Source organism: Asterias amurensis, chromosome 4 (genome assembly GCF_032118995.1).
Source record: "Asterias amurensis chromosome 4, ASM3211899v1".
NCBI classification, from domain to species: Eukaryota; Metazoa; Echinodermata; class Asteroidea; order Forcipulatida; family Asteriidae; genus Asterias; species Asterias amurensis.
This window is the reverse complement of record NC_092651.1, coordinates 20,938,604-20,964,549: the sequence shown is the minus strand read 5'-3', so window position 1 is coordinate 20,964,549 and position 25,946 is coordinate 20,938,604. Positions and strand designations below refer to the sequence as shown.

The following is a 25,946-nucleotide window of genomic DNA, read 5'->3' as shown; positions in this document are numbered from 1 at the left end:
TCCACCCTAGTTCCACCCCAGTTCCACCCCAGTTCCACCCAGTTCCACCCAGTTCCACCCCGCCCCACCACCAAACAAGACTACTATTCCAAGCCTGTGTTTTCAACTGCATCAGTTCACTGCAAGATAATGCATGATGCACACATATACATTTTTATTTGTAACGTAAAATTAAATCACATTTAACATTAGAAGTGATGTTGATTTTATCTTTTTTTTGTTTTAATGAAATCTGCCTTGCTTTGAAAAGTCTCTTGTACATTTTTAAATCAGGATGTTGATGTGAAATTTTGAAAACTTCAATGCACCATGATCAGTTTCTTGAAAATTTAGGGACAAAAAAAAGAGGGAAACGAAAACCACCCCCAAATGTAACAAACCTTCACTTTAACTCTGATTTCAATCCAAAGATGCATAATTAAAGAAGCCATGACCGCTGGGCTTTCCTGGCCTCTTCCAAAGAAATGAAAATAAAGATATTATAAATCCGATGTTAAATTAAAATTTCAATCACATCTGATCGTGCCGAGGCCTGATATTTCATCTCGTTCTCCTTATCATATTCATCATCCTATGTTACCGCTTTGAAATGTTTTATTATTTTCCACCTTCGCGTTGAAATTTCAATAAACCAGATGTTTTTCAACCCAAGGGTCCATCTTGATAATATCTCTCAAGCCTCAAGCGTTTTGTCTGATATATCCCCCTCTCAAATGATGATACGAGTTCCCAACACTCAAGATGCAGAATTTTCAGCTGGACGTGAGGCCACTTGCCCCACTTTCCATCCCGGTGTTTTTTTTTCTTCCTACACTGCTGGGTAATTTAGATGTGGAATGATTTAGTGACAACATTGACACTGCTTGGCTGATTGCAAAAGAGGACAGACAAATTGGAAGTGACACGTCTTATTCCGTTTCTTACTTCGATGGCAGAGCATCCCATTTTAGGGACGTCTGATGAAGTTGTGCGTAGACAGTCGGTCGGTAACCGGGTCATTTAATTAAGGTTGCTCATGATAGAGTGATCTTAATTACTTGTTTAAGGTCACCGAATTCAACTATGAAAATGATTTGCTGCTGAGGAAACCTTTCTTCTTGAAGATTCAATTTAGGGACATTGGCGACATTGATGTGAAATGTTTCTTTAAAGGAACACGTTGCCTTGGATCGGTCGAGTTGGTCTTTGAAAATCGTTTGTTATAAAATGTATATAGATGCTGTAAAAGTATAATACAATGATCCACACAAACATGCCTCGAAATTGTACGGTTTTCCTTTTACCTCGTCGACTAACACAGTCGGCCATTTATGGGAGTCAAATTGTTGACTCCCATAAATGGCCGACCGTGTTAGTTCGCACAGTAAAAGGAAAACCACGCAATTTCGAGGCAAACTTGTGTGGATCATTGTATTCTACTTTTAAAACATCTTTCCAACCATATGCATTTTATAACAAACGATTAAAAACGCTTTTTTATAGACCAACTCGTCCGATCCAAGGCAACGTGTTCCTTTAATGTCTCTACGCTGTGCTGTTTCTTTACTTCTTTGGTTCTGAGTGTTGAAAATCAGTGTTGATGAGACAACACTGGTTTAAGCCTGGTCCGCAGACTTGGAACTTAAGGCTTGGTCCATGAGTTGGAACCAGATTTGGTCCCTGACTTGGAACTAGACTTGCCCCCTTGCCTGGAACCAGTTTCGTTGGGCTTGGCTAAAAGAAAAGTTGCAATCAACAATATTTTGAAGAAAAAAAAAAACCACCCAGTTTTTGTCTAAGAGAAATTGTCAAAATCTGCATGAATGATTTTACTTTGACTGTTTATTGTCATGATTGTTTTTTTGCAGTTGCTGAATCTGCATGTACTTTGTGTGCATTTGATGTTAACTATATTTGTATGTGTTTCTTATCGAATTTGGCTTTTTAAATATGTATGTCTGACTCCTTCGCTATCAATTACAAATGAAAGGCACCAGTCTAATTCCTGATCAGATTCATTTTGGTTCATTAAGGTTGTATCTGAATTGGTGGCTACGGTTAAAGACACTGGACACTATTGGTAATTGTCAAAGACCAGTCTTCTCACTTGGTGTATCTCAACATATGCATAAAATAACAAACATGTGAAAATTTGAGCTCAATTGGTCGTCGAATTTGCAAGATATAACGAAAGGAAAAACCACCCTTGTCACACGAAGTTGTGTGCTTTTAGATGGTTGATTTCGAGACCTCAAACTCTAAATCTGAGGTCTCAAAATCAAATTTGCAGAAAATTACTTCTTTCTCGAGAACTATGTCACTTTAGAGGGAGCTGTTTCTCACAATGTTTTATACTATCAACCTCTCCCCATTACTCATCACCATGTAAGGTTTTATGCTAATAATTATTTTGAGTAATTACCAATAGTGTCCACTGCCTTTAAGGCTATGACTTTTGCTAAGGTTGTTGCTAAGGATGTCATTTTCTTCAATGCATGATGACGTGAACATCTAGCTGTAGCCATAGCCGTAGCCGCCAATTTGGACACACCACTATTCTTTGGGCCAGTTTTGGAACCATGGCTTTGGCTTCAACTGCAACTTAGGCTATATCCGCCTCTTTGAAGCCACATACTGAAAGGACATGTTTTTTAAAGTAAACGAAGAAGGGGAAGCCAAAAGCTATGGTTGTGGAAATGGTCTTTGAAATGAAAGACAATAGACGTCTGCTCTATGAGCACGGCATTGATCCGCCGCTTGTTCGTTTGTGTTAAAAGTACTTAACATATCGACCACATGTGGTTTAATTTCAGACTGTGAGAGGTTTGTCCCGCCCTTACAAAATAATCAGTTAATGATCCATCGTGTCTTTCATTGATCCCTACATCCGGAACCACGACCAGGCAGTAAATAAACTTTCCTTAATTGTCTCGGCTGTAAAAAATACCAATCCAGTCAATATTTCAAACACATTTTGTGATTCCCGCTAATCAAGGACTTCTCCTTGTTCTCTTACTGTTTGGACTTGGTTGTTTTTAGCGACGTCCCCATTGGTTTTGTACCTGAAAGCGAAGCGAGGACGTCCACGCTCTGTCAAACACTCCGAACCCTTTTAATTTTTAAAGTCCTCGGTTTCAACGGGTAGACACGGTCACTGATATAACTGTTTTGTGTTCTTTCCACACACAGGGATTTCGCTTATGTTGCCCGAGACAAGGTGACCAAGCGTTACAAATGTCATGTATTCCGCTGTGACATTCCAGCCAAGGCCATTGCCAACGCTCTGCATGAGATCTGCGCCAGGGTGATGAGCGAGAGACAAAAGGGTCACACCATCTCCATGGTAACACAGGGTCAGATGATCCAGCAGCAGCAACAGCAGCAGCTTATGCAAATGAGGAGCATTTCATTGGATAGTAATAAGGAAGGCATTCCAACAAGTGGTATGTATTTCGGCCAATCACAACTTTTGTTTTTATAAAGACAAAGTATACCTTTGGTTTCTAGGACCGTTCGATTATTTTACTCATGTAGAAATGAAGATAATATAATAAAAGTAAACCTGTGAACATTTCATTTTGAAAGGTGTTAGCGTTTTTAGAGATATCGTCGAGAATCTTTGGTATGTCCACGCAGGAAGAATAATCCAAATTAAAATACCAAGTAGTTCTTATGATCATTGTTTTTATGGCACTTACTAAAGGTATACATCACTTTAGTTAGTTATACACACTTATTTAGTCTGTTGCATATCTATTTACTTATGTTTTGTATGCATTCATTTATATGGCATCATTTTTTTTTTCTTTTTTTTTTTTCTTTCATTAGTTTTTTATTTCTGTTTCAGGGGAGCGCTTTGTCAATATCAATATGTCTACCAATCTTATCAAGATCAAACAAATTGTTTTTTTTTTCACATTGCAAAGAAAAACATCCCTTAACAATCTCAAATTGCCTGTTGTCTATGACCACCAATAAACCCTAGATCCCCAGTCCGATTTCAAAATTAAAACAATAACTAAAATTGAAACATCATAGATTTCCAAGACGCTCCTCAAAGCACGACTCCACACCCCTAATAATAATCATCAAACATCGGCTCTCCGTAATATAAACCGCTTATCCAAATATCACTTCAATGAAATCAACATTCACGTCTGCAGTCTAAACAAACCCCATCTCATCATCTCATCACCATGGTTATCCTCCACCCCCCCCCCCCCCCCGCCTCATCCTCATCTTCCTCACTCCCTAAGGGAATGTAAATTTCTCTCAGAGATTAGCCTCAATCAATGCAAGGAAATCTAATTTAGTCTTGGAGGATCCCAACAGAACCCTTGCTAAGTTGGGCAATACGGCTTTAATTAATGCACTTAACGCTCACAAAGGAGGCGGTGATGCCTGTGTTTAGATTAGAGGAGTAATTACTTCAGCGGTGGGGTCACCACGTTTTCAATTCCGTTTTTTTTTTTTTTTCCCTTCCTTTTTTTTCTCTTTTTTTTTCTATTTTTAATGCTGAATAAACATGAATGCACTTTCCCTTTCAATGTGGAGTCAGAAATTTGATTATTTGAGAGTTTAGATTTGGTCTGCTATGCATTTGTTGGAAACAAAATTCTGTTTTCTGCCACCACTTTTTTAATTTGCTATAAAATACATTAATATCTGATTTACTCAAATGAGATATTCCTTTTGGTGAAAATGAGTGAAAAAGAGTGAACAAGTGGTGGCAGGATACTGAAATCTTTCCCATTTGTAATTCATGTAGAGGGTGCAGGCCCTGAATAAGCATCTTAAGAAGGCAAGATTCAAGTCTACTTCTTGTGAACATCCTTTAACGAAAATATACTATTTTCAAGCAATTTATGATTAACTGGAAACTGCACTTGAACTATTTTCCAGAGTTTTTTTGGCAGGCAAGATTCTACACTGGTCATAATTGGAAGTGGTTGATAACTTCCATATAAATTCACACAAATATCAGCTCTACAAGTTTTAAGATGTGTTCCCTTTCCTCATATTAAAAATTGATAGCAATCAGACAATGCAATTTCCCCCCCAAAAATGAAGTTTTATGATTTTTGCCGGTTCCACATCACAGAAGATGTGAGATTAATTAAGAATGACAGGATCACAAAATCAAAACATTTCTAGCATCAGGTAAAACAATTAAATTATTTTAGCAGCTCTATAAACTTTGGCTCAGACCTTTACCTAGAAAGTCATTTTCATAAAAGTCATTTGAAAGTCCCTTTTTAATGTTGTAAATACAAATTCAACCAATGGCCTGCTTTTGTCTAATTGATGTTCATATTTTAATTGGTCTTTTGCTTGTTTGTCTTGCTTATAACATTTTAAATTCTTGTCTGCTGTTTTGTTTTGCTGATTGTAACACCATATTTGACTAAAATTAATTCAATTTCAATGTGCAATTTTCAATGTGTAAATTTAGGGGAGTGGCTTAACGTTTCCACATACTTTTATATGTTTTTATTACCAATTTGCATCCTATTTAATTTCAATTTTTAAACTAATGTAAAATTGTTGTAATTCAGCCTTTGTGCTGCGAGGACAGTTTTAATAAACCATTTCATCTATCTATCTATCTATCTATCTATCATTTTATTAAATAATTTTGTTCTTGTTTACTCTTTATCACACAGTTGATTTCCCAACTCCAAAGGCTGAGCCAATAACAGTATTCCGAGCTCACTATGTTGGTTCAACGATGGTCTCAAGGCATGGTGGTAGGTTGATTAAATGTCGAGAAAATTCAATATGCTTTCCTTAGGCCTGTGACTTTGCACAATATGTCAAAGTGATATGTCTCGAGAAATTGTTTTTTCTTACAAACGCCCTGTCGTCAAGTAGTGCCTTTACTTGTCACTGAGGCTGCACATTGGGATATTTCTTAAAGGCAGTGGACACTATTGGTAATTACTCAAAATAATTATTAGCATAAAAAACCTTTCTTGGTGACGAGTAATGGGGAGAGGATGATGGTATAAAACATTGTGAGAAACGGCTCCCTCTGAAGTAACGTAGTTTTCGAGAAAGAAGTAAATTTCCTCGAATTTGATTTCGAGACCTCAGATTTAGAATTTGAGGTCTCGAAATCAAGCATCAGAAAGCACACAACTTCGTGTGACAAGGGTGTTTTTTCTTTCATTATTATCTCGCAACTTTGACGACCGATTGAGCTCAAATTTTCACAGGTTTGTTATTTTATGCATATGTTGAGATACATTGAGTGAGAAGACTGGTCTTTGACAATTACCAATAGTGTCCTCTGTCTTCAAACAAACTCTGCACAGTTTTACAAATTATTTATGGCAGTTGAAAATTTAACACTGTGTGGTTTTAGGAGACCAGCTTCTTCTTGCCCAGGCTTGTCAATTTGTGGTGTTCTTTCTGTAACAATAACCGCACCATGATTTGCAGTTTCAGAAGAACTTATCAATAATAGATGTTATTTATTTTATTTTGTTATTTATTTTGCATCAGGTTTGAGAATATAAACTGTTTTTACTTTTGCATCGATGTGTATGCAGCACTGTGTACTCAGTAATTTTCCTGATTCTGAAGGCAAATAGGAAATGGGCAATATACTTTCCACAGGAAAGGACATGTTGCACACCATAAGAAGTGGCCTGACGTTTTGACCACAGCAAGTCTTTCTTAAAGCCATGTTACACTTGCAGAACAGAAAGAAAGAAAAAAAGTTCACAGATTTACAAATAACTTCAGGGTATACAGAAAGTAATGGTGAAAGACTTCTCTTGAAATATTATTCCATGAAATGCTTTACTTTTTGAGAAAATATTAAAACAATTAGTGATTCATTTTAAACACATGTCATGACATGGCGAAATGTGCAAAACAAGGGTGGGTTTTCCCGTTATTTTCTCCCGACTCTGATGACTGATTGAGCCTAAATTTTCACAGGTTTGTTATTTTATGTATAAGTTGTGATACACGAAGTGCAGGCCTTTGGACAATACTGTTTACCGAAGTGTCCAATGGCTTTAAATGAAAGAGTATGTTGTTAAATTTGTTAGCAAGCTAGATTGTTCAAGGTTAGTAGGCTGGGAGTTTTTGTGGGGAGAGGTGAAGAAATTGAAAAAGAAGCTATGCCTCCAAAGCAATGAAAAACAACTTGCTTTTTTAATAAGCCTATTGGGAATTGCAGCTGCTCATGTCTGTTACTGCTGACAACGCAATTTGTCTATCTCCCTTGACCTTTTGCATTAGACCCTTCCCATGAAATATGTAAATTGCACGTAGCGCGTGCGCACTAACGTTTTAGTTGGCAAAATGAGGGAACATCGCGCTGTTTTGTACACGGCTAATGGGTGCGTGACGCAGACGCGACTGCGCGCCTGCTTAGTGCACAACTCTATGGCGTTTGCCAACCAACAGGGTCTGTACGCATGCGTGAATGTAATTAGCATATTTCATGGGAAGGGTTCATTCCGAATAGGCTTATTGTAATCTTATTTTCTACTGTACAGTCCATTCATAAATGTGTAAATTGTATTGACAAAACTCACAACAAATTGTTCTTAGACACCTTCAACTCATTATTGTCTGTGATTTGACATTTGCTACCAGGAATGGAGTTACTGAACACAGCAATCAATAAAGTAGTTGAAGAAATACCGGAGGACCAATGGACGCCATCAAGAATTGAGGTTGCTGTTTCTACTGTCACAGTCACTGGCATTAAGGTAGTGTTTTAGGGGCCGGTAAATTTTTGCTTAGTGTAGAATCCAGCTAAGCAGAAATGGGTTACACTTTAATGTACATTGATTGAGATGGATACTCCACAATTTTTGCTTCACAAATAATTTGGTAGCAAGAAACTGTGCGCTAAACTCTCTCAGAGGAAAATGGTAACCAGAATTAGCTCATTAAGCAGCAAGCTGGGCCCAACTTCATGGTTCTGCTTACTGTAAGCAAAGAATCAGCGCTTATGAAAGCGTCAAGCCTATTCCATAGGTTATCAGGGAATTGTTGCTCGATTGTACAAGGCTTAATTGGCTTACAAAGCGAGCACAGAAATTTTAGGCTTGCCCTGTAAGCGAATTTCAAAGGTTAGCAGGGAATTTTTGCTTAAGCACGATTGTATTTCATGTCCTTAGGCATTCTTCACTTACACAGCTAGAAATGCGGCTCTTGCCCTGTAATGGATGAATGGTGATCGCAGGCACAGAATTCGGCTGTAAGCAGAGCTATGAATTTGGGTCCAGAATGCAGCCAACCAAATATGTTGCCTCGCTTGAGGTTGGGTTTGACTTTACCCGGCCCCCTGATGTATTTAAATATGGTAGTAATTCTTCTCAGTGGTGAGCCAGAATCTAACCACAAACTTCCCTGCTAATTATTGTGATATTTGTTTCCATGTTACTCAGCATGTAGTGAGATCAGCCCTTTGCATACCATCATGTCATGCAGGGTATTGGCAAAAATACTGGGGCACCTCCTTGGCCTTACTATTGGTATGGATGCTTCAGACCCTACTGCATAGTTCACATTTTTCTAATACTTGATTTTATTTTGGAATTTGCCTGCTATTGTTGTTATGTACCAGTGGCAGTTGTATCATATTTGATATGATTTAGTTATTTTCACAGCTTATACATGTTACTTCTCATATTTTCTGTTTAGACTCCTTTTGTTTTTGTCTTACCACCAAACATGAAATGTTTGTTGGCTTGGGTTCGGTTTGCCAACCATAAATAAAATGAGTATTATAAAACAATGTTGTTAAGTTTAATGATGAGATCTGCATTAAGGGTAAAAAGGAATTCACACAAATTACACAGCGTAGTTACGGAGTGATGACCCACCATTAAGGCCCTTTTTGTGTTGAAAGGACATGGATGATAGCGCCCTCTTGCGGTGAGAATCGTGTCTCAAAGCAAAATGATACACAAAGATTAGCTTGAAGATGCCTCACCACATCGCAGTACAATCGTGTTGCGTCTTATTTTAGCTCAGTCCTTTGTACTGTAATTCTAATCTATACATATTGAATGACAAATGACTTGTATTTTCATGCCCAATTTGAATGCAGCATTTGTTAATATTGTATTGGCCCTTTTTTTATAGCTATAACTGTTTAATTATATTTTTGTTTACAGAGCAAGGAAGTTATTGCTGAAAACAGGATACGATTCCTATCCTTCTTGGGTATTGGAAATGACATCAGGTAAAAAAAAATCTCTAAAAATTCTTAAATTTGTCAAGTATTTTTTTTATTCTTCCCTTTTGTTTGATAATATGTATACAATTTCTAATGAAAACTAATATTTGGTTTTCGGTAATTTTGTTTTGACCCACCCACCAACAATTGCGGGAGAATTTTTTTTTTAAATAGCCCCTAACACTGAATTTGTTTTAGATGTTACTTATTCTATTATAATTTCATATTTGAATGGGTGTTAGTTTTGTAGAATACCGTGCCAACTACAGTACACATCCTCTGACACCCTTTACCGCACGAGTACATTTATTACACTCCAAAAACCAGGCCACGGTGGCCGACTGTCCCCTGTGTACTTCCGACCCATCCCCCTGGGTGTCCACATCATACTTTAGTTTGACGCTTTGAGTACTGTACATGCTCTGCATGCAGTGCTTTGGACTAAACTAGTGTCCGTTGGTCTCGCATCGTTTCCATTTCCTGACCCCCACCCTCCGTCGCGTCATTCCCAATCAGTTTGTCTTGCATCAGCTGCTGTCGTACGGAACTCAGTACCAATGTCTTACATATACGATCTGTTTTATGTACTCAACACATCTCATGAATGATACGTGTACATGTACAACCAATAATTTACATGTTATCATGAGAGGGCATTATCACTCAAGAAATACTGACTTTGTGATGTACCGAGACAAAACAATTCAGCAAGATATATTTTGTTTGTTGAGAATGTTTTTTTTTTTTCAATTATTCAGCATTTAAACAAACATACTCAAAAAAGCTGGACATTCAAAATGCGGGGGAAAAGTTAAAAGGGAAAAGAGTTAAAAATTGAATGATTTTGTGTTTTAAATAAAAGCTAAATTAACTGCTTAGTTTTTAGTCTGAATCTTTGGTGGATCTTGTGATTGTATAAAAACTAATTCAGGCTTATGATTCACAGGATTTTCCTTGCTATCAGGATTTCTCAAAAATTATATTGATTGGTCAAACAGTAGGAAGGTTAAATGTTTTAAAGATTGTATTTTGCAAATTCCTCAACAACATTAGTCAAAATTGCACAAAATTTTGCTGGTTAGTTTTAGATGTGAAAATAGAATCAGCTGTTGCAAACTGCTTTACCAACCCAAAGGACCAAAATTTATTGTTTAAATGCAAAACATAGTTTAGCCTGACATTTCGACCTTAACCAGATTCTTTCTGGCTAGTTTTAGGATAGGTATATTTTTAAAATACGGATTTCTGTCGACCAGTTTTGTACCACTTTCCCTTTAACATCTCCTTCTCTCTTACTGTGTGCACTTTTTGTTATAAACAATTTGCCTACATCTTGTGTGTCGCTTAAATTAAAAATAAGGATTTTGAATGACCATTTTTGTAGCAGTTTTCCTTTAACATCCTCCTTCCCTCTCACTGTATGCATTTCTCATAGACAATTTGCCTACGTCATGTGTGTCGGCAAGCAGAAGTTCCAATGTCATGTGTTCAGCTGTGAACACTCAGCCGGGGGTCTGGCTAAGTCAATTGAGGCAGCTTGCAAGGTAGGCTCATTTATACGACCCTCTTTTTATGGATACATTTTTTACTCCCGTAGCTCATTGTTGGGATTTGATGAGATGGATGCATTCTAGTTAGTGTTTTTTTTTCTTTCTTTTTTCGGCCAATTCCTTTGTGACTCAAATAATGTTGACCACTGATATCTTGCATTTTGACGGATTTGTGAGGCTCAAGATTTGTTTTAAATTGTGTTTTGGCAATTATATAAACAAATCTCAGCTGATCAAAACTCTTTAAAATAATTTAGAAAGCTAAATATCTGTATATTGTGTCAGTGCACGTGGTGTTACACAATGAAGTGTAGAATTACCCCGTTCGTAGTTATACCTTATACACATATGTGGACCCCCCCCCCCCCTACGTTGGCGTAAAAAAGAGGTTCTTCATTGGACATAGTCACTCATTGAACGTAACCGTACAGTACGTCTTCCCTGATTTCATTTTTTTCTTTCTTAAGATGTTAGTTTGATTGCGTCATAATGTAACAGACAATTGTTCATGACAAAGGATCCTCTTTGCAGTGTTAGGGAGCATCTTAAAAGTTCCATTGAGAAGAACATTCTAATCAGATCGGTTAGAGTGGTCCAGTAGACTGCCGGAGCATTCCATTGAAATGTATATCCAATCGTGTATGACTGTTCCCATACTCTGGCACAATGTCGCAGTCCAGCAGAATGTTTTGGTGGTCCAGTGGATGGCGGACATTTGCCTCTAGGAACGTTTCTCCGAGCCTGAAAAGGTGCCCAACTATTGAGACGCTCCCTTCACACTGCTCAATGCATACTGACGTTGAACCAGTTCATCCTCCTGTCTTTACATGTACCTGTGGGAAACTTGCACTCAAAGTGGAGAGTATCAAGTGACAAAAAACTTAGTATGTTTTTTGTTTTTGTTTCAGCTGAGATACCAGAAGTGCCTGGACAATCGTCCCAAAGGCCACCATCTGATGTCAGATCACTCCTATGATGGCAGGGTGAGTAGTAGATACCGGGAAACTAATTGAGTTTGATATAAAGGGGTCTTAAACGAGATCTGCAATATGGGATTGTCTATTTCACAAGTGTTTACAGTTGTAGTGTCCCTGTTACACATTACACTTAATGGGAAACATAAACTAAAATGCACTGGACACCTTTGGTAATTGTCAAAGACCAAAATTCTCACTTGGTATATCCCAACATATGCATAAAATAACAAATCTGTTAAAATTGTGACTCAAATGGTCGTTGAAGTTGCAAGAAAATAATGAAAGAAAAACACCATTAGCACAAGTTTTTGTGCTTTCAGATGCCTAATGAAAGGCTTCATGCCTGAAGTATTTTAATATTTGAGTGAGAAATTACCTCTTTCTCTAAAACTATGTTACTTCAGTGTGAGCCATTTCTCACAATGTTTTATACTATCAACAGCTCTCCATTGCTCATTACCAAGTAAGTTTTTATGCTAACAGTTATTTTGAGAAATAACCAGTGTCCAGTGCCTTTAAAACAATGAGAAATTTCAGACTTTTAGAATTGAGACTGATGAAGAAAAGTAGCTGCTTATTTTCTTCAGAGTTAAAGAAATCATGCTCTTTGATCTACTTCTCTAGTGTTGAGGGTACTGTTCATTAAAGCTCCTTGGTAAACTCCAAAGGCCACCCGAAAGGCAGTACTGCCATCTTTTTTAACATACCCTCCGAACATTTGGATCTTGATCTAGACCTCCTTGCCACTAATGACTCTTATTCCTGTATAACATTGGTCTTCCTTTGCTGCCATATTGATTTTACTATTGATCATTGATGTGCAGCAGCATCTTGTACCAAAATGCCTATGGCAGCCAGCAGCCGTATACGGCTTGCAAGATTCGGCCTACTTCCTCGCAACCTCAAAGGGTCAAAAACAAAGGTCTTGTCTTAACTTCACATTTTCAATGTTTTAAATGTTCAGGCATGCAACTCTTCCGCGGAACTCCGCGGTTTTGGGGGGGGGGGGTTTTACGTTTTGTTTCCCAGACTTTTTTTTTATTATAGCCTAATATATGCCGGGCATTAACAGTGTACAACTACAATCATGTAAACTAAGCCTAGTACATGCTAACAATGCACCTTATAAAGCATAATAAACCTCAACATGTTCTAGGGTACCATTGTGGGTATCATGTCCCGTGGCGTTTCGGCTGCCTCGCTCCGCACTTGCGTTGTGCCTTTGAAAATTTTCCTCTTATTTTTTTCAACGGGCAGTTGCATGCCTGAATGTTACAAAAATATTTGCATTTCTAGAGCAGAACAAATGTTTTTCTTATAAAATTTGTGTTTCAGTGTATTTCCTCATGCTTTTATAGTATCTTACTGGACAATAGAGTCGAGGCAGAATCCCCAAAGAAGGGCTTATGGTGGATATGCCATTGCAAAATCAAACAGCATGAAAATTAAACAATGTTGAAAATTACAGACATAATAGTTGACCGACAAAACTATTGTAACACAACAGAGTATGCCTAATGGTGGTGTCATCACATAGTTTTTGTCAAAATAATGCTGATTTAGAGCAAACTTATTGAGAAAAGAAAGGTACAATAAAAGTCACATGTAAAAGTTTCAGTGAATTAAAGCTCTGTTTGTAGAGAAAACCTGAACAAACTATCATGATATTTTTATCAACAAGTCAAATCCATCCACGTTTTTTGTGTTCCAACTGCATCTCTGGCAGCGGCATTCACAAACGGACTACATAGAAATTTGGATCTCCACAAAAACTCAACATACTTTTATTATTGATTTGGCCGTTAACAGAACTGGGGCTGTGCCATCAAGAGCGGAGTTCAAAATCTCTTCAGTAAGCTGGGCAGACGAGGGCAGAAAGAGGCTCCCATCAGTGCAGTGTAAAGTCACCGGTCAAGCAGACGGACGACATCTATGAGAGAATTCACTGCTTGGGAGAAGAAGACAAATAATAATCGTGACATTTTGCGATTTCTGAAGGTCAATTATGGACATCCATGAAAATCAAAAACAGTGTTTGCTTCGACAATGAAGTGTTTATAAAGAAATAAATGTATTCCGCAAACTGTGACATGATAAGACTTGCAAACGTTAAGAGTTTTAAAGAACACGCAATCTTTACTGTGTATGCAAATATATCTTAATAGCTGTTTAAAAAAAAAGGATACCAATTTTAAGCACATCACTAGATGGTGCGTTAACTATTTTACGTGTGCTAAAATATCTCTAATGGAACACCCTGTGTATATGAATATATGTGTGTGTGTTTGATAGAAGATGGATGGTCACTGCTGCTGGTTTAACAAAAAACAAAAAAGTACTTGTGTTTCAAAAATTAAGTGCTGATATTATATGTAAAGTTAAGAAGTTTGATTTCGAATCAAGAACTCATAATTGATGATAAGAATATGATGTTACATTTATGCAAGAATGTTGTCGGTTGAGTGCCAAGGGTTGCTGTGATTCAAATGTTGATTTTCATTTGGATAAACTTTTCCTCATAGACTGAGGAGAAAGTCCGTTTATCCCGAAATGGATATGAAAGTGATCCATTTTGGAAAACCCTTGGGTGACAACGACACCTGCTGTGTAAGTTAAACATTTATTACCATTTAAAATGGCAGTGGTTTAGGTTACAGTACCGAGGTCATACTTCTTTCTTTTTCAACACACACACACTGACTCCCTAGCTGCTGAAGTTTTGATTTCTTATCACTTGGGCATCTCTGTCCGTGCTGCAGACTTGCCAAAATGCATTCAAAGATTAAAAACTCTGTATAATCTTTGGAAGTAAAACGTGAAATTTTAAGCAGTGCAATGTAAAATAAGAATATTATAGAGAGATTTATATCGATTTATGAAAGGTATTTGAAGGGACTGGTGAAAGTCCGGCTGCCGCCCACCTAAAGACTGTCAGCCAAAGTCAGTATCAGCTGAAAAGAAATTATTATATCGATAAGAATCGCACCGAAATGTGATACAGCCGTCCTAGTTACACTTTGTATTCACATGTATGTAAAATGTGCAAATGAAAGAAACACAACTCGACTCTGTTAACCCTTTAAGAGCTAACAGAAATTAAAATTAACATATTTGGAACTATCCAATATTCACTAAAATCTTGTCGCACAAAATGTGATAATTCGAGCATAAATGTTTGGGCTCTGCCCCCGATTTCACCAAGCGCTGCGACGCGTCGCAAGGGCGAGTTGCGACCGGTTACACGTCGTAAGTTGCGAACTCGTCGCAGCCGCGTAGTTTCTTATAGGTCTGCGACGCATCGCAAACCTTACGATGCGTCGCAACTTGCGATGAGTTTCGTGAAATCGGGGGCTGGTTTGGCAAAGAGCTCAGATTGATCTTGACTGTGAATCAGTCTATTAATTGCTAAGCAAAGTGTGATGTCACAATTGCAAAGCACTATGGTAAATACTGACAACTCGTCTTGAGGTTCGACAGGGCCCAATTTCATAGAGCTGCTTCACCTCAAAAAGTAGCTAAGCACAACAAAATTATGCTTACCAGAAAATGGTTACCATCTCACATGTTCTATCTGTGGCTGGTATCCTGCTCATTGTTACTAAGCAGCTCAACGAAACTGGGCGCTGATATGGAGTACACTGAGACAACAAACCTACTACATTGAAAAGTAAAGTTGACCAAGCTGTCAATACCGATTGTCAAAAAGACAAAAGCTTTTGTCTTTACTCAAAAACGAAACATGCTGCTTTGATATTAAAGTCTACCTTATATCATTGTTTATGATAGCGTAGTGGCCCCTGACTACTTATGACGTCATTTTCAAATGTAATAAGCAGTGTAGCAATATGCTGAATACATGATTTACAATTGGATGCAATTTCGAGCTGTTTTCACATTGTATAATAGATCTTTATCATGCCTGTCATCTTGTTTATTTTTGAACTAAAGTCAATGTAACCATAATGAGGCACAAGGGGAGAAATAGTATGGCCCCTTTGTGTTTAATGAGCATAAGTATTCATTATTTCAATCAGGGAACCTGACCAAGTTGTCTCTGCAGCATGATAAAGTTCTATAGCTGGGGCTGGACAACAGTGGCCATTATGGAGTTTTGTGATGGAGGTTTTTTTGGTGCTTTTGTTAATTACGATCATCCGATTGTTCTTCGACAACATTGATGCTCGAACTTGTTCCAGAGAACAGAGGTTAAATTGATGTGTGATAATGTACAGTGATATTCTATGGGGCCAGTGAAATGTGACTGTGTACCAGTGATGTATTTCGTCAACTACGGTAAAATACGGTAAATTTTATTTCTCAAAGTCATGTGACGACATCAAGCAGCTTTTCTGATATGTCATTTACATAATGAGCTTCAGTGTGTAGGGGTAGACGTCAGTTGTAGTGTAAGAAATCTAGCACCTACTGTAGTACATAAACAAATCTATATATCGTAGTAAACATATTGAAGTTAACCAAAATGGAGTATGTAAAAATAGTGTAGTGTCTGTTTAAATAAAAAAAAACTTTTTAATGCAGCAAGCATGCAGTGTGGGATCAGAACAACCACCGATCTTGGGATTTTCTCTGGAATATATATTTGAAGAGCTTGGGCAAGACGTGTGAAAATTAACCCCGGAGAACTACAATTGATTAATTAAGGCAGCAATCTGAGGACATTCTGTGGGCCGGGGACTTAATTTGCTGCGTCAGGGACAACAGACGATGTGTGAAATAACAAAGGAGTGGTGTGCGTGGCGTTGATTGAGGCTGGATTTCTCTGTCTTCATTGGGGGTCGCCATGGCTACAACAACGAGAGCTGAATAGGAACAACACTGTTTTGATGAACGTGATGTGCACATGCTGATTGACGGGGATCTAAGCTACCCCCCCCCCCCCCCTGCAGATTCATATCGGCAGGAGTGAGTTCCTTGTTCCAGTGACATCAGATGTCCTAATTTGGACAAGCCGTTGTACAAAACTCTTGTGAGAGTCGACAGACTTGCTGGAAAGTGATTAAGGATAATGAATCAACATGTAGGTAGTGAGTTCCATGCTCCTTGTTTCTTGCTTGGATATGATCGCCTCACGGGATGGTTACAAGGTGAATTTTGTAGCTTAGCAACAGCGCCTTGTTGGAGAAGAATACCTGGATGTGGCACTGAGCCAATGGCTCATGAACGAATTGGTTAAACCACGTGATCCTCGGCTAAAAATCACGTGTTTGGTCGTTTTACATCAGGGAGCCAGTGTTAGATGAAGACATTGAGCATGGCTTTTACGTACCACAGTCAAGGGGAGTATGTATTAACAAAAGTGCATCTGAACTGTCAAAGGAACACATAACATCATCTGTACAGTTTCAATGAAAGGATAAGTGCAAAGTCTAGATGTTGTTAGGAAATCTTGTAACAAGACTCACAAACTTGCTCTGCATTTTGGCTCTGCAAGACTGCAGCAGAAAGTAACATTTTAAACTTGCAAAATGTGTGCTGCTGCTTGTTCGTACTCGATAAAAATTTCAACGAAATCGGAAAGAAATCGGGAAGGAGTTCGATGATTTTTTTTGTTTCTTTTTTTTTTCATACCTAAATGCAGTTTATTTTAGACTGATGTTTATGTGAGGGGGAAAAAAAGCAACAGCATTCCAGCTCTAACAAGTAGTAAAATAATGTAGTGGATTTCCATCTTAAAACTGCATGGTTAGTGATTAAGGCACCTTCAGCAGTGTAGTAAAAAGTCCATGTTTATGAAGTTGTGGCTAAGTGTAGTTGTCATAGGTTGTGATCAAAACGTGTTTGAAATCAAGCAAGAGAAAACAAAAATACACATCTAGGTAGCTTTATATAATGAAAAATGTAGATGAATAACTAAACATTCAGGACAAAGTGATGTGTGCACTAAAGTTTGAGGTAACGTGTTTACACAGGTGGAGTGGATTTTTCATGAGTAAAGCTGGGTGGTTGGTTATTGGGAAAAAATAAAAGGTGATTTCTTAATGCATCAACCGCCTCTAATCTCTTTGAAAGAGAGGCTGTGTCCGGCTACAGCCATGGCTATGACTGTTGCTTTGGGTGTTGCTAAGGACGTCCTATGATGACGGTTTATGAGTACTCAACGATTCCAGCCATAGCCAAAGCTGTAGCCATCACTTCGGGACACAGCTTGAGGCTGGCAACCCTTAAAGTTTGAGCAGTTTACCATCATGACCTGAGTGGCTCTATTATTGGGAATGCTTTGAGTCAATCCAGGGGTCTCTGAGCCGACTCAGGGGTTGCCTAATCAACCCACCCAGGGGTAGATTTCACAAAGAGTGAAGAATGGTCTTGTCTCGAGTCAGAACGAGTTACTCGTCCTAGCTTAGAGTTAGAATGAGTTTCTCGTCCTAACTTAGTTATCTCCTACCTAGGACTAGTCCTACGTAGTACTCTTTGTGAAATCAGCCGCAGGGGCCTCTGTAGTCTAAGTCACAGTTTGTTATTTGGTCACAGTTGGCACAATTTAGATAGGTCACAAGGCTATCTAGTGGGTCAATAATTCTGTTGTTAACTTGTAACACGCTGGTAACCACAATGTGAACCGGTTGTCACTTGTCAATTGGTCTAATTATAACTAGGTCACTAGAGGGGGTGCTTTGCTAAACATTTTAACTCCACTTTTATTATGACCATGACTGCTATCTCTTAATACAATATTGCACACACTACTTAATGTTCTGTCATTTCACATGTAAATTCAGAACTCATAAAACAAAATTCCAGTTTGAAATGTGTATTGTCAGTCTACGGGAAATTTTATGAATATCAACTTAAAAAGATGAAGATAATATTTACTACGATTCAATGTATTTGCAAAGACGTTGGATCCTACACAAGATTGTATGTGTTTTTAAAGTGATGTAGACTAAACGCAATCACAGTATACAGTAATTGTTGGAGTTTAATATTGCACAAGCTAGTAGCACATGTAGTTGTTAGCCATGGTGCAGTCGTGATTGTCAGTATTTTAAACAATATCACATAAAAAGGTATTCACTGTAGCCGTAGATATCTAACGACGGATTTCTTGTACTTAATCTAATGGCAATTTTTGCTTGTATTCCTGAATATCAATAAATAAGAGCTTATCGAATCCTTACATTGCTAAATATTAATAAACGTCATTTTCATAATCCCCCAGGTTAAATTTAGATTTTAGTTAGATCCTTAGGTAGATTTAAGTCTGACTCAGTTAAAACCCGAGGTATCATTGTAGTAGATGTTACACATTGATGGAGTCGGAACGACTTTTGAATTTACTCATACCAAACTTTTTACGCCATTCTGAAAGCAATGATTTAATTAATGTTAACGATTCGTCTTTGTCTGTTTATGTTTTTGGAGAAGAAAAACAAAACAAAATGATGTTGTGGATAGTGTTTTGTCCTTGTCATGCATTTTATCTGACAAGAAAAGTTGTAATAGGTAGACAAAACAGATTTTACATAAATGGTGCAATTATTTATTATCAGTACATTATACAACTCTAGTTTTTTTTAATGTGATTTTAGCTGATACATATATTATAGCCGTTGTACGCACCAAACATCAGATACCAGATTTTATTTCCAGAGTCAACATACTTTTCTCAGATCAGTTTTCATTTTTATATGACTTTTTGCCAAAATACCTGAAATGGTTTTTTAGTGTGTTTTTTTTTCTTCTTGTCTCGAGTATTGTACAGCTTTGTTTATCTGATCTTCTTCATTCATCAGTGTGGTTTTTTTTCCTCATTATTTTTGCACAGATTGATATTTTGTTATCTACCCGAGTAGGAAATGTATGATACTTTTTATTATTGTATATTGTTAACTTTGTATAGCATACCTTGCCGTTTATTTTCACCCAAGCATTATGGGTATTTTCAAGATGGCTCATTAAAACCTTGAAACACTTGGGTTGGGGGAAATATTTGAGCATAATCTTGTGAACACCATTTCTTCATGTAATTCTTCATTGGAATAGCTTGTAGCAACGATACCATAAGCCAATTTTGGAGCACCACTTTAGGGATGTATCTCGTTTGAGGTCCTATTTTCCCATTGAAGATAATCAGGATAACCTTTTGGGTGAAAATGTTGTATAGTTGTTTAAATACAAGTATGACCAACAGTTTAACATTTTGTTTACCCACTAATGGAGTCGTCTTTTCCTTGGCCCAAATAGAGTGGCTTTAGCATGAAATGTTGCTAAAAGCAAAACAAAACTTTACTTTATACCAGAATAGGGTTACCAGCCAATATATTTACATGTACAAAATGTACCTGGTGTCCTGCTTAGTAAAATACATACAAACCAGCTACCAATGCATTTCAGCTGGCAATGCTAAAGTTATGACACGTAATTCTGTCGAAATCATCACATAACTGGTGTTTTTAAAACTTGACTTTCCCCGGACAGTGGTTTTTAGGGCTGTCTTGAAAGTACCCATAATGCTTTGTATTTCTGAAAGTTTCAGGTGCACAACCAAATATAGTCTTTAAGGTTTAACGTACATTCATCATGGTTTCGTCGATTCAGAATCCAAGGACTTAAAGGGCATGTTGTGATATTCAAATGAAAAAGATGTTTTACAACCAAAGTGCAGCCTATTGTGCAGCCTATTGTGTACAATAGAACTCTTTTTGCTATGTTAGGGCGATATACCTTCATAGACTTTTGCACTAACTTTACCCTGTCAAAATTAACTCTTTTTATAACACTCCATCCTTCCAAAATGTGGTTCAAAAGCTTTCTGCAAGCTCAAGGAACCACTTTATTTGCAAAATGGGAGATCAGGCTGGCTCAATAGTTTCTTTCCCTACCTTTCACCTCTGTGAACCACTGTTCGAATCCCATCTTGCATGTGGATTGGGTTAACAGTCCTACCTGGTTGCAGGGGTTTTCATGAATTTTTTTTTTTTTTCTTCCACATCTAAAACTGGAGATTTCTTCTCGATCGATTACTGTTCATCCTGTTATTGGATTTCGCTGTTGGATGTTGTAATAAAGTAAATAAGAGAAATTTGTCTGAAAATGGTCATAAGAAACATCAAAGTAGCACACATTTTTCGCTGTAATGTTAGTGCATCTTCTTTGTAGAAAAAAACACATTTATTATCGCCCTAATAAAGCATTAAGATGAGTTCTTTCGCTTTTGCTGTCTTGAATAATTGAAATACCATAAGTTCAAATTACAAGTTTATCAAGCTTTTGTGTGGTTTCAAACTCATGGCATAGGCCTTCTAACTCCTTTTTTCCCTGACTCGACAATCCATGACAAAGGTATAAATAATTATTTTATTTGTATGTTGGACTGTTATTGAAGGTAAAGATTATAACGCTGTCCTTTATTATAAAGCACTCTGATATTTTTGTGTGTGATTGAACTGTGAAGAAAGTATGGTGTTTATGTGTACAGAATTCACTGTATAGCCACCCTCACTTCAGGCTGATGTAAAAGAATGTGAGAATTATTATTGTTATTATTGTTGTTATTATTATTATTATTAAGATGTAAAAAGTAGATGGCTTGCCAATTTTATTTTTCTTACAGTATAGTGTGTAGAAGTTTCACATCAGACTCTGCGACACCCATAGTATTTTTGGGGGTAGAAACAAAATAATGTGTAGTGAGATGGATCCGAAAGGTTGTTGGATTGTTTTAGAAGCATGGACTATAATGGGGTATTGTTGTTCTTCTGACGGTATCATGCAGGGAAATACTATTGTCTCAGAGAATCTTTTCTAAATTTGAAGAGACATCCGTGTAATGTAGGAGAGGGCGAATAAGTTGTCATCTGGGGGATGCTTTCATGTAAAGTCTTGCTCTTGAATTTTTGATAAGATCACCTTATGACTTTTCTTTCTTTTTCTCTTTTAAGGTAGGGGAAGGTTTTTCATTCAATGTATGGTAAACATTCTGTTTCCGACAGCCACTTTTATATTCATTATATAGCAAAATAGTATCTCATTTACTGAAATGAGATATTGCTTTTGGTAACAATAAGTAAAAAGGTAGCAGTCGGATTTGGAAATTGTCTTTTCGAAAATAGTATTTGTGGTCCCAGTCTTAGCTATTATTTGTTGTTATTGTCTCATAATTCCCATCTACTTCTATGATGCGTTTATTTTAACAGGGTATACATGTACATGAATAGAACTTGAAACTTAAACATAACTTTGTTGGTTTGTTTTGTTTCCCCCTAGTTTGGTTAAGAGTCTGATGTGAAACACTTTGTAAAACAAGATATAAATTGTTGATTTTGGGTGAGCACATTCAATTACTGTTGCCTTGCTTCGTTGACCCGGATATCCAAATGAAATAATCTGCTGTCACTTCTAGGCCACCGTACATTAACTCTCTGTCCAGTGTCACATTGTATGTTGATAAAGTCCATTTTGTTTATTTTGTTATAAATATAATAAAATGTCATTTGGACCTATACACAAGAGTGAATGTACATTATATGTCAAAGCAAACTGTTATGGGGTATCCAGAATGAAATGTACAATTTATTCATGATTTAGTCCGCCATTATTCTGTAGAGCAAGGCACCAGTAATCGTATGTCGTTATGCACTGTGTCAATATGTGGATAAAAACAATCAGATGTACTTCTGCTAATAAATGTTGCAACGCATAAATATGACCAAAAACAAAGTCTATCTCTAGTTATTTTGTTGGTGTGTGTCAGATCTTACTTTTATTTGTTAAAATTTGTTTTAAATTAAATTAATATTTGTTTAAATTAAATTCATGAACATCTGGAAATGGGTATAATGGATTCAAGAAAGGGGGAAGGGGCGTAAGCCCCTCTAATGTTGCATCTTGCCATTCTGCTAGAGAGAATTTTCAACACTGATAACAGGCTGGGCATTTTTGAACAAAACAAAAAAGAAAACCGGAAAACATTGCCCACTGGGTAATTTACTCATGGTTTTAGGGTGCTTGTCTCTTTCCTTCTTTCCTATAATACCTCAATTAGTCTTTGCTCAAGGTGTTGTTAAATAGTCTTGGTGCATATTCGCTGGTTTTCCTTTCACGTCCACACAGCGCGGTCAACTCACCGACAGCGCCTGCATCGCTCGTAACAAGAAACGTCTTGCATCAAGACTAGCGTGGACAACCGGTTATAAACACTGTTCATTATCAACGGTTTAAACACCCCCACGTGACGCGCTCTCCACCAATAGGAATAGCGAAACTGTCTGATGTATTTATGAATGATAATTCATCCATAAATCCGTCAATACCTGAATGGTAATTCTCGGAAGAGGGCGCACTTTGACTTTCACGATCATCCGAATTCATTTCTTGCGTGCGTGAAGAAAATAAAATGTCTAAAAACAATTTCACTGCACCGATAGTCAATACATGGGGTAAATATATTCAGAGTTGATAACTGTATAAAATCAGAATTATAGCACAATGGGATTTTGATTCCAGCTCCTCTGATATTCTTCCTGGCTCACTATCCAATAAACTGGGGGGGGGGCGTCCGGGGAGTTAGCATTTCTTGCAATGCCGTCGTTTGGGTCTTTGTAAACTTATAGGCAAATTGTCAAGAACAGACTGAAACAATAAAAGTCACATTTTGACAGTTTCAGTGTTAACTTGCTGAGAAACAGCTAAAAAATCACCCGCGAGCACGTCGAATCCATCTAAAGTTTAACAAGGTGAGAGGACCCGTGGGCATTATTTAAATGGACGCTATTGGTAAGTATAGTATACTCAAAATAATTGTTCGCCTAAAAACTTACTTGGTAACGAGCAATGGGGAGCTGTTGATAGTATAAAACATTGTGAGAAACGGCTTCCTCTGAAGTAATGCAATTATTATTGTGTAGGCCTTTATACATTATTTATCCGTTTACTTTAGAAAGTTACTCTTGAACAGAAGCACAGCGTCGGGGAACTTAAGATCATCCCAAGCTTGAAAAACAAAACATTATTTCTGTGTATACACAGAAATATTGCAAGAGTTAGACTTGTACAGGTTCGAGTAAAAAAACTCACGAGGTGACTTGATCGAGGTGTTCACAATCTTAATAAGGAGAATCAGCTTTTCCCAGGGACAGTGATAACCCATTCCAAGAGAGGTCATAATCTAAAGCTGAAGGTTCCGAATGGATCAACCTCTTTTCACATGACTGTGGTGAACGCAACCTCAATCATCCTCAACCAACATGTTGAAGAACCAAATTGATACATCAAATTTTTATTGGAAAGAAATTGGATACGGTATTATTCATTCCCGTCAACCCAAGTAAGTAAGTTGGTAATCCTATAAAGAATTCCTGGGATTCCCGGAATACAAAGAAGTCACGCACCAGTTCACATACCCAACAATTTTGTATGGGGAAATTTTTTATGGAATTTACCCATAAGGATTCGAACCCATCGCGGGCTGGGCCAGCGCGCAGTTTACGTTAGTAAAAATCAGGGGGCTCCTTCTGAGTTCCATTATTTATACTCTTAAGACCAAGGCAAATAGAGGCATGCAGCATTTGATAATGACCAAGGAGTTGAAGATCAACGGATTTTGTGTGGTTGGTTGTCGATGAATCTGGATGCTCGTTGGGTGACACCAAAGGACCAAGGTAATGACAACTGCCTTAACCGACCTCCACTTTTTTTAGATAAATTGTTTTTTTTTTACCCTAACAAATTTAGACTTATTTTGGATAAATTCACTTAAGTGAAAGTTGGACTTTCCTTCCTTGCAAAAACACCTCTCGGGCAACTGTCAAATGGTCCAAATAGGATACCCTCATTTAACAAACAAATAAGATAAGAATATTACTTTTGGTTTTTACCCGTATACACCCGATGTGTGTGTTAGTAATGTAAACTCATTACTTTCCCGAGTCCCGTGAAAAATATTTGACTCCCATAAATGACCGACCGTTTTAGTCGACGAGGTAAAATGAAAACCACGCAATTTCGAGTGATACTTGTGTGGATCATTATATTCTACTTTTAAAATATCTCTCTATAATCATATGCATTTTATAACAAATGGTTACAAACGCTTTTCAAAGACCAACTCGGTCGATCCAAGGCAACGTGTTCCTTAAAGCATATAGGCTTCTGTGTTAAAGGATAAACGCCTAAACGTGATAATAAAAACATGAATTAAATTCCGTCTGATAATGTTTTTGTTTTTTAAAAAATGAGCACAAAAAAAAGATGGTGTATAACGCGTTTTCACCGATCAGAATGTAATTCTGTTTGCAACTACATGGGCGTTTACTCTTGGCACAAAAACAAACATCCTTGTTATGCAATATCTCAATGTCCTTCTTAATAATAATGCAGATTTTTTTTCATTTGAAAAGTATGAACTAGTTTGACATCTTCAGCTTAGGCGATACCTTACAGTTGGATTTATGTTTGAGCTCGGGCAATGGAACACTTTCATTGGCAAAATTTCACGAGATGTGTAGGCATTGTGACCCTTTCTGATAATAAAATTGCAGTTAAAAAACAAAGTCTCATGCAGGTTGAGACGCCGCGCTTTTATGATGTAGAGGCTGTATGGTAGAGAAGTTTCAGGACTGTGTGCAATACTGTTCTGCTTATTAAAGATCATCATCATCATCATCAGTCGGCTGCACAGCAGGCGGACACAAGCTTTTCCCATGCTCTCCTGTCTTGTGCTTTTCTCCGAATCTCAAGCGGGGAGAGCAGAAAAAAGACAAACAGTAAAAACTAATCATAAATTGCACATGGATGTGACACGCTCACTTCGTTGGTTATAATTTTCTGATATGCAAGGTCAAATGTTTGCACAATAGTAAATTCATTTTGCTAAAAATCGGGTATTGGGCCGACCTGAGTGGGTATTTTTCTTATAAATATCTACCCCGATGACCCTGATTGAAGTGCGCCCTCGGTCGGTAGATTTAAGTTACTAAATAAAACCCAGTCAGTTTCCCTTGTGGTTTATATTGATATCTGAAATAAAAAGTCGCATCCCCTTAAGGTGATCCCCTAGCTGCCGCTTCCCAGGTTGTATCGTAATTTGGGTGTGATCCCTGGCTACACGGCAGTTAACGGTTGTATGGCTTCTGACTGGCACCCCCCGAACAAAGATGTTGACAAAATAGGGAAACCGCCAATATAGGGCTATATAGATAGCTCAGTTGGTAGAGCGCCGGCTCGTTAATCCGGAGGTCGTTGGTTCGAATCCCACTCTAGTCAATTCTTTGTTCA

General features: G+C 37.5%; 1 protein-coding gene across 2 annotated transcripts in view; it reads left to right on the top strand.

Moving 5' to 3' along the window:
• Window positions 1-22,376, top strand: part of LOC139935910 (amyloid beta precursor protein binding family B member 1-like) — a 94,014-nt gene extending 71,638 nt beyond the window's left edge. For both annotated transcript variants that reach the window (XM_071930534.1, XM_071930535.1), the window contains 7 exons: window positions 3,169-3,422; window positions 5,643-5,726; window positions 7,591-7,706; window positions 9,123-9,190; window positions 10,620-10,728; window positions 11,643-11,717; window positions 13,521-22,376. In XM_071930534.1, coding sequence (XP_071786635.1) covers window positions 3,169-3,422; window positions 5,643-5,726; window positions 7,591-7,706; window positions 9,123-9,190; window positions 10,620-10,728; window positions 11,643-11,717; window positions 13,521-13,613 — 799 coding nt within the window. In that variant the 3' untranslated portion in view covers window positions 13,614-22,376. The remainder of the gene's footprint in view (window positions 1-3,168; window positions 3,423-5,642; window positions 5,727-7,590; window positions 7,707-9,122; window positions 9,191-10,619; window positions 10,729-11,642; window positions 11,718-13,520) is intronic.
• Window positions 22,377-25,946: the final 3,570 nt, after the last annotated feature.